Genomic DNA, 9,798 nt, shown 5'->3' with positions numbered 1-9,798 from the left:
GGGCCGCGACCATTTCCTGCAGGCATTTCAACCTGGCGAACTACGTGTACAGACACTGCTGGCTCACCCCAGGTCCCTTTTGGAAGCTGTGGAGCTTGCGTCAGAGAAGGAGATGCTGTGTGTTTCGCCCGCGGTGGCCATTGTGGGCGATTCGCCGAGAGTGAGGGGTGTAAACGGATCCCCGCCTGGGCAGAGGAGCTGACTCAGCTGGTTCGGGCTGCCTCGGGGGTTCAGGCCTCGGCAGAGGATCTGCTGGGGCTGTGGTCAGCCAGACCACTTGGTCTGGAAGTGCCATCAGATGACACCAAAAAAGGGAAAAGAGATGGGGACTGCATGATCGGTGTAATGCGAATTCCCAGGATGGTGCCCAGACCTGATATGAGCGACACAACACTACTCAAAAACGGGGGGACATCATGCCCAGTGGGTGGTGTTGATGGACAACTGGTGGTGCTAGGTCAGACTTGGGTGGAGGACTGCTGGTATACTCTGTTGTCTCTAGAGGGGGTGAACTGTTGTGCACTAGTTGACACTTCTGCGACTCTGGTGAGGCCTGATGTTGTGGGGAAAGGAACGGCTCTCTCTCCCACCATTGTGAAATTGCAGCCTGTTACTGATGAGCGGGCACATATGGTGCGGGAGGCAGTGGTGACTCTGGGACTGGGAAAGGAGAGGGTGCCCCTGCCCAGTGTGGGTTGCTGACCTCAAAGACTGTATACTGGGGTTAGATAGCCTTAAAACACTGGGCTGTCTATTTGACACCAGATGGGAAATGCTTACCTTTTGAGATGGTCACATTGTCTAAATGGTTAAGCGACTGCGGCGTCCCCGTTAGCCATCACAAAGATGGACAATGGAGAGAAGATTTCGGCAGTGAAGGAAGTTTGGCTGAAAAACTGTGATGGACTGACTTCTGATGAACAGGATCTTTTGTGGCAGCTCTTATTTGAGTTTAAAGACTGTTTTTCATTGTGGAAGATGTGGGTCGCGCAGATCTCAGAAAGCACCACATCGATACGGGAACAGCACGGCCCATTAGGATGAGACCCTGACGTCTCCCCTTAGCCAAGCATTTAGCGGCAAACAAGGCCCTTCTGGCGATGCAAAAGGCGGGTCTCATTGAGCTCTCCACCAGCTCTTGGGCTTCTCCTCTTGTAATGGTCCCAAAAAAGGCACAGCCTGAATTCTGGTTTTGTGTGGATTTCAGACCCCTCATCAAGGTGATTAGAAAGGATCCCTTCCACCTCCTGCATATCGATGAGGCCCTTAATCCAATTAATCTTTTAAGTACAAGGGTGAGAAACTGAGCCAAGCCAGCCATACCGACATTGTGGCGAGGTCGTCATGGTTCTCTTCGCTGGACCTCTGCCGTGGATCTGGCAGGTTCCTCTTGCCCCAGACGCCAAACCGAAGACAGCGTTCATCACCAATGGGAGTTTGTGGCAGTTAAAACTCCAACCATTTGGCTTTTGTAATGCTCCCACCACATTTGGGAGACTAATGGACAAAATGCTCACTGGTATTCCACACCAAGAGTGTGTGGTGTACTTGGACGACATCCTCGTACATAGCGCATTATTTGGGGCAGCTTTCCGTTCCCTCAGGAAAGTTTTGGAGAGGGTGGCGACGGCGGGATTGAAATTGCACCCGCAGAAGTGCCATTTGCGGTGCGGTGTCATCGCAATGATGTTAAAGTCCAAGCTGTCAAGGACTGCCCCCCCCCCTACTCTGTGCGGGAACTGAAGAGCTTTCTTGGACTGTCTTCATATTACCGACATTTTATGAAAGGGTTTTTGTGCATTGGTACATCCTTATTATGATTGCAGGACAGGGGAGGACTTTGTGTGTACTGAGGAGTGCCAGTCAGCATTCACCTCACTACAGCGAGCACTCACTAAATCCCCGGTTCTGGCACCAACTGATCTATCCCTCCGCTTTGTTCTCGACACTGATGTCAGCAGTGTTGGTTCGGGCGGTACTTTCACAGGTGACACCTCGAGGGGGAGATGATGATGCCATATCACAGCAGGATACTCAGCCGTGCTGAATGCCACTATTGTGTCACCAGGCGGGAGTTACTCGCACTGATCAATGGCATCTGACACTTCAAATATTACCTTGGATGCCTTCACAGTCAGAACTGATAACTCTGCCTCAAAGTGGTTGATGACCTTCAAGGAGCCGGAAGGGCCAGCTGGTGCGCTGGATTGGCGAACTGCAGGCCTGTGACTTCACTGTGGTTCACAGCCCCGGCACTCAACATGGGAATGCAGACGCACTTTCCCGCAGACCCTGCTGCCACTCCTGTGATAAGTGGGACATGAGAGAGGGCCAACAGCTGCAGTTGGATGTGAAATGTGCAGCAGGAAGACCGGCTGCTCATTGACAACTGTGAATGCGGCTGTTTGGGAGAACAAACAGGAAGAAGGTAGTGACATCGGTCCAGTGCGTGCTAGGGTGGCCATGCAGCGCAGACCTTCATGGCAGGAGATTGGCATGTGCTCGCATGCCACAAAGGGACTCTGGTCGGTGTTTGACACCTTGCGGCTGCAAGATGGAGTGGTACAAAGAGGATGGAAGGAACCAGCCACTGGGGAGACACGGTGGCAATTGGTGCTGCCAAAACTCTTGCGTAAGAGTGTGCTTAGTTCAGTGCATGGAGCTCCAGGATCAGAGCACTTTGGCCTCGGGAAGACACTGAGATAAGATACTAGGGCCAACATCGGCGAGATCTAGAGAACCAATGCCGCCGTTGTGATTGTTGCACCGCAAAGAAAGGTCCCTCGAACAGATCTATCGCTCAACTCCAGCAATGTCCAGTGGGGGCCCCCATGGAGGGGGTGGGGATTGATTTGCTTGGGCCGTTCCCGTGGACAGAGAGGGGGAACCGCTACATCCTCATCGCCATGGACTACTTTACTAAGTGGCCTGAGGGCTACTGCTTGACGGACCAGGAAGCAGAAACCATAGCCGATGCACTCGTGGGGGAAATATTCATCAGGTTTGGGACAGCTGAAGTAATTCTCTCAGATCAGGGCAGGAATTTTGAGTCACCTTTGTTCACAGCTAATTGTGAGAAGCTGGGCTCACACAAGGCCGCCCCATGCCACTTCATCCTCAGGGCAATGGACTAGTTGAGAGATTTAATCGCACACTGTCTCAACAGCTGGCTATTGTAACACCCAGACACCAAAAAGCCTGGGACAGCCACGTTCCACTTGTGTTGATGGCCTACTGGACAGCAGTTCAAGATTCCACCTCTTGTTCTCCCGCACTTCTCATGCTTGGTAGGGAGATCCGAACACCAGCTGGAATGATGGTGGGTGAACCACCGGACACTCCGGCGGGTCCTCCAGGACCTAAATATGCCAGAACACTCCAGGACCGCTTAGAATCCACCCATGAGTTTGCCAGGTCCCAGCTGAGGAGTGCTTGCAAAAAGCAAAAGAGGTACTACGATGTGGGGACCAAAAGACGACACTTCACAGCAGGGGAATTGGTCTGGGTGTACAGTCCCCAGAGAAAGACGGGCAGGTGCCCGAAGCTGGATAGCGCCTGGGTGGGTCATTGCAAGATCCTGGAAAGATTAGGGGAAGTCATATATAGAGTCCAGCTGCCGCCAAGAGGAAGCAGTACCAGTTTTATGCCCGGCGTACCTTGGAGACTCCGGTGGCCAGGCCAACTTTGCCCAGGATGGACTGCCAGGCCTGAACCTCTTGTCTACTACTGGGCCTGTTTTAACTCCCCAGGCCCCGATGCGGGTCAAGGGCGGGCTCGGAGAAACCGCAGGGCTGCTAGGCATTTGGAAGACTTTGTTTCTCCCCTCGGGGGCAAGGGACTTTGAAAGGGGGGTTTAGTGGAACAAATTGGGTTATCTGTTCTTTGTGTTGACGTTTGTGTTTCGCTGAGTTGTGTTATGTCCAATTTTTATGAATGCATCGCGTGATTCACTGGACAGGAGGTGTGCGTGTGTGTGTGTGTGTGAGAGAGAGAGAGAGAGAGAGTGCGTGAGTGAGTGAGTGAGTGAGTGAGTGAGTGAGTGAGTGAGTGATCGATCCGTTGCGCTGATGACGGAGCAAGTTGCCCGGAGTTGTGATCGGTTATGGCCACCAGAGCCGTTTTTGTCCGAATAAAAACCGAGAACTGAATGGAGGTCTGACGTGTGTCTTTTAATGACGCTAGAGTATTATTGGGCGCAGATACATCACTACGTCTCAGCTCTGAAACAAGAGCCAACATGCATGCTAACATATGTGTCAGGTTTGGTTGCTGCGTAATTGAAATTGGAGATCGTCTAATGTCATTCCTGCAGGTGCTAAACAGCTTTTGTGACAACTCAACCAGCAGTGTCAGAGAAATTATCATTTACAGTACGTATTCACACGACGTCTGGGGAGGGATGTCACCACGCTCCTTACAGTCACGGTTATACAGTAATACCCCGGTTATCGCGGTTAATGGGGACCGAGACCACCCGCAAAAACTGAAAATCCGCGAAGTAGCAGCGCACCTTCAAAAATGCTTTAAAAAAATATATATATATATACAGTGAACCCCCGGTTATCGCGGTTAATGGGGACCGAGACTACCCGCGAAATCTGAAAATCCGCGAAGTAGCGTCGCACCTTCAAAAAAAAAACACCGTGTATATATATATACTTCGCACCTATATATATATATATATATATATATATATATATACTGGTAGAGAGAGAGAGAGTGAAATTCATGTTATAACAAAAAAACAAATTATTATTAAAACTTATTATTTTTTTATTCCCCAGCCATTATTTTTGTATTTATTCAATTACTTCTTTTTGTATTTATTCAATTACTTCGACTTTTACCTGCTGGTACGCCGTCCGGTGTGCCCTGTGAATGTTATGATCCTCCAGCAGAACTGGAGGATTGAACAGGACTCTCCAAACGCAGACACAGGAAAAAAGGTGGTGATACAAAGATAGTGTAGCGACTTTGTAAATAGTTCAAGGGTTCTGTGTTTTCCTCTTTTCTGTGGAGGCTGTGAAGGCAGCAGGGGAGTGAACGTTATGTTGTTGTCGTTGTGTTGCTCTCTCTCTGATCGGCGTGGTTGCGGCCAACAGCAGCCGTTTTTGGCTTAATAATAAAAGCGTTCGCTGATGGACAAATTGGCCTGATTTATTATACAACGTTACAATATTTATTATAATCACAATATAGTCAGTGTAATCAGCGCGTCTCGCAGCAGCTGATGGCATGGCGCGAGACGATCGCTGGAGGAACGCCCACACAGCTGAAAAAACAAAAACACACGCGGCATGACAGGCACGGATCATGACAGTGAAATGAAAGGTGGCATTCTTCATTTATTTATTTATTCATTCATAACTGACAGCCTCGCTCTCCGCCGTTGCCCGGGCGGAAGGTGCTCCTATTCGGCTTAACTACCACGCACGCCGGCCGGTCTCCTTCGGAGCTCACGCACGGTCCCGAACGAAGCCAAATGTCGCCGCGCGAGTGCCCGGGCGGAAGTTGTTTATCTTCGGCTTGACAGCCACACACGACGGCCGGTCTCCTTCGGAGCTCACGCACGGTGTCCGATCGTGTCCGCCGCCACCAATCGTGTCCGGGGGAACCTGCTCTTCTTCGGCCACTCTCTTCTTCGTCCACTCTCCTCTTCGGCGCACGCCGGCCGTCTAACCGCTTCAGCGCCCCCTTGTGCCGCTCGGCGAAACTACAATGCTCCCGAATATTTTTTAGACCCGCGAAGCACTGAACCCGCGAAAGGTGAACCGCGAAGTAGCGGGGGTTCACTGTATATATATATTTATATATATACGAGTAGAGAGAGAGAGTGACATTCATGTTATAACCAAAAAAAACCCTGTAAAATATGTGGTCTGTTTACAATAACAATTGAGGGTCTAGAACACTGTTCTACCGAACAATTTACTTACGAACAACCAATTATCGTTATCAGCTTTCAAAAACAGGCAAACACTACAATTAGCTAACATAATTAGTCCGTCGTTTTGCGCAACAAATTAACATTTATAATTTCTATTTCTGGGGGTTTAAGATTACAGTAATACCTTGTACATGAATAAAATTGTACCATACCATATAGAAAATGGGTGTAGAGAGACAGATTCGTGTTAAACAATCGAACAATAAAACAGTCATGACCCGTGTCGGTCATGTCAGGGTTGTTGATTAGTATTATTGTCATGTCCCATGCCATGCTTTTGTGTTGTTGTTTTCTCAGCTGAGTGGGGGCGTTTTCCGCCAGCGCTCGTTCCCGCCCTGTCTCACCCGGCTGATGAGACGCACACACAGGTTCCCCGTTAGCCTCCCAGCTGACTCTCATTTGTACTGTTAATTACCGGACTATTTAAACACCCCGTGCCGACTGCTTGGCGTCGGTGCATTGCTCCCGCTACACCCTCGAGCAATACGCGTTTGCCCCGATTGCTCGTTCATCCCGTTCTCGTTCACGTTCATGTTCATTTGTAACTTGTCACTGTCCTTGCTCCCCGTCACTTTTCGGTCTAGTCACGTTCTGTTCACCTTCTGTTATTTTGGCACCCCGCCACGTTTGTGTTTGTCCAGTTCCCTCGTTTGCCTTCCTGTTTTGTCGTTAATTAAACTCCCTTCAAGTTACCCGTGCCTTGGCTTCCCCGCATCTTTGGGTCCTCCCCGCTACCTCGCCTACCCGCGAGCTTAACAAAAACAACATTTAACTGACCTCTTACAATAAGTTCTTCTAAGCGCAGTTGATGAAAAGATCTGTGCAGTACAATGAGGTAATAACGATGAATGACTGCACAGGGGCATGAAGAGCTTTACTGCTCCTCGGATGACGCCGCAGACTGTCATGACCCGTGTCGGTCATGTCAGGTCTTTGTTTGTTTTTGTCACGTCCCGTTTCGGTCATGCCATGTCTTTGTTTTGTTGTCCCAGCTGAGTGGGGGCGTTTCCTCCAGCGCTCGTTCCCGTCCCGTGTCATCATGGCTGGAGAGACGCGCCCACCAGCCACACACCGGTTCCTCGTCAGTCACGCAGCTGTTTCACATTGACTTCATAATTACCAGGACTACTTAAGCGCTCAGGACCGACTGCTTGGCGTCAGAACATTGCTCCCTCTGCTTCCTTTCCCTGACTGTCATGGCCGAGTCCTGATATCGTTCTCGTTCTCGTTCTCGTTCTCGCGAATAAGTTATTTGTCACTGTCCCTGTTTTCCTCGTCATTTTGTTCTGTTTAGTCACGTTTAGTTCCTCTTTGTTATTTTGCACTCTGTCACGTCAGTTTGTTTTCTCCCAGCACCTGGTTTGCCCTCTTAAGTTCCCTCATTAAATTCCTTTTAAGTTACCCTTGCCTGGCTTCCGTGCATTTTGGGTCCTCCTCCTTCACCTCGCTACAAGCGAGCTTGACACAGACGATGCAGGAGAAGCTGCAGGAGGCGGCGTAGTGGCTATAGGAGGTGGCGCAAGGGATGCAGGAGGCGGTGTAGCGGCTATTGATAATATATTTAATATTTTTTGATATTTTTAATTTTTGAATATTTTTTTTAGACCCGCGAAGCACTGAACCCGCGAAAGGTGAACCGCGAAGTAGCGAGGTATTACTGTAAATCAAAACCAAAACTATCATCCAACATCAATTGAACAAAATACTAGCAAACAATGAAACAAGCAAAACAAGCACCAAACAAATGCAATTAACACAAAACATGTATCCCTCATGCCATTCAAAAAGAAATAAAATAAACAAAACTATGTATGGATAGGTCTGATTCCTCTGATCATTTTGAGTGGATTGATGGGAAATATATTCTGAAATGACAAAGTTATCACACCTCAAAAGCAGAGCCATTCTTTTGGTCATTTACTGCGTTGGGAAGTTATTTTAATTCCAACGCACAAGGGTAAATCATTAGTTTTTACTCTTGATGGTGCAGGTTTGGCTCTACCTCATCTACTTCCCCTGACCACTAGCCCCTGGTTTTGTTGTCGCTGATCTGTTTACTAAAGACACTTGTTTTTCTATTTAGGCCATCCTTGACCAAGCCACAAGTCACACTAAAAGCCTGTTGCAGAAAAGTGAAGCGAGGACCAAAGCTCTCGAGAAGGTTCTGAATTTTCTATTACTTCCCCTTAACTGCTCAAACAAGGGTTTGATCTGTTTTCAATTGTACACCATGTAGAGCAAGGGCGCAGGTGGCACCAGGGGGTGGGGGCTCGGGTGAGGGGGGTGGTGAAGGCTGGGTGTGGACTGGGCATGCGCACACTCACACACACACACACACACACGCGCCGGCACACCCCCACACACACCCCCGCACACACACGCAGACACACACTGTTAAAATCCCATCGACTCCCCTGAATAAGAAATAAACCACTGCTACTTTCATTTTACTGCTAAATAATTACTTTATTAACAGTTACTAATCTCTGAGTATGATTAAAAATTATTTATGCATCCTCTACTCCAGGAAGTGAACAGCTTGCAGTGGGAACTTAGTTTGAACCATCTGCAGATGAAGACATCTGAGCAGCTATGGGAGCAGAGATACAACAGGTCACATTAATGTAATTTAATCAATGTATATTTACTGCACTGTTTTCTAACTTTGTCATTTTGATCTGCATCAGGATCTTGACTGAGAACGAGGCACTGATGCAGAAACTTAAAGACAGAGAAAAAAAACCATTGTGTCTCGAAACAGAAAACTCAGGTATCCGTTGAAGAACAAAAGTGTATTCATACCAATAACAATGTAGTTCCCAAAGAAATATAGTGTAATTGTGTGGCTGTAATGTAATAATGTGGATTTAGTGCTAAGCCGACAATGTTTGGAGCTGTTTTCCATGCTGAATATAAAGGACCAGAGGAGTTATGAAAAAACACACCCACATGACAGAGATGCAGATATACATTTATATATCCGTGTGAGTGTCTATATATATATATATATATATATATATATGTATATGTATATATATATATATATGTATGTATATGTATATGTATATATATGTATATATATATATATGTATATGTATATATATAATAGTGCTGTCAGCCGATTAAAATATTTAATCATATCGCATTTTTCATCAACTCGTAGTTAATCGCACATTTTATTCATTGTAAAAAAAATCCCTTTATTCTCTGTGAAAAAATTCCTTTTTTTTTGTATATGTATAGAATTAAATATTTTATTGAATATATATATATATATATATATATATATATATATCAATTACATTTTATGAACTAATTAAAGGCAAAAAAATTCCATCATTGTGATTAATTGCATTTTTTTTACTACTATTTTTTGATAAACCTTTAACAGATATTTACTTGAATAATATCCTGTAATTAATATGAAATCAAATATGAAGTGTATTTTAAATCAGAGACTATTCTAATAGCTTTCTTTGATCCTTGAATACGCTCTGAATGGAGTCATCATTACAATATGTATTTTTTTAATTCTCAAAATGTTTACACATTTAAAACCCGTTTTGAAGACTAATTTTTATTCTTTAGCTTTTGACTCAACATGAGACTGTCACTGTTCTTCTGGTATCTATTGTTTGTTTTGTAATGTGTTTATGTGTTTTAATTTGTGTTCTTATTACCTGCTAATTTATACTACACCATATGGAAAGCACTTTGTTACAGCTTCATCTGTTATGAAATGCGCTATAAAAATAAAATTGTATTGTATTGTATTAGTTGTAAGCACCACACTCCAGCAGTGTTGGTTTGCAAGGCCCAGTCGTAACTTAAGCAGCATAAATATGTATATA

At 46.3% G+C, this 9,798-nt stretch overlaps 1 protein-coding gene across 4 annotated transcripts in view; it reads left to right on the top strand.

Annotated features, from left to right (window-relative positions):
* Positions 1–8,989, top strand: part of ccdc125 (coiled-coil domain containing 125) — a 42,547-nt gene extending 33,558 nt beyond the window's left edge. For all 4 annotated transcript variants that reach the window (XM_088303285.1, XM_088303261.1, XM_088303277.1 and 1 more), the window contains 3 exons: positions 8,031–8,108; positions 8,475–8,560; positions 8,635–8,989. In XM_088303285.1, the coding sequence (XP_088159411.1) occupies positions 8,031–8,108; positions 8,475–8,560; positions 8,635–8,728 (258 nt within the window). In that variant the 3' untranslated portion in view covers positions 8,729–8,989. The remainder of the gene's footprint in view (positions 1–8,030; positions 8,109–8,474; positions 8,561–8,634) is intronic.
* The last annotated feature ends 809 nt before the right edge of the window (positions 8,990–9,798 follow it).

The sequence above is a fragment of the Idiotropiscis lumnitzeri genome, chromosome 1 (assembly GCF_059441095.1).
Source record: "Idiotropiscis lumnitzeri isolate Australia: NSW breed Sydney's pygmy pipehorse chromosome 1, RoL_Ilum_1.0, whole genome shotgun sequence".
NCBI lineage: Eukaryota > Metazoa > Chordata > Actinopteri > Syngnathiformes > Syngnathidae > Idiotropiscis > Idiotropiscis lumnitzeri.
The sequence above is the reverse complement of the archived record's forward strand: the minus strand, read 5'-3'. Positions and strand labels throughout refer to the sequence as shown.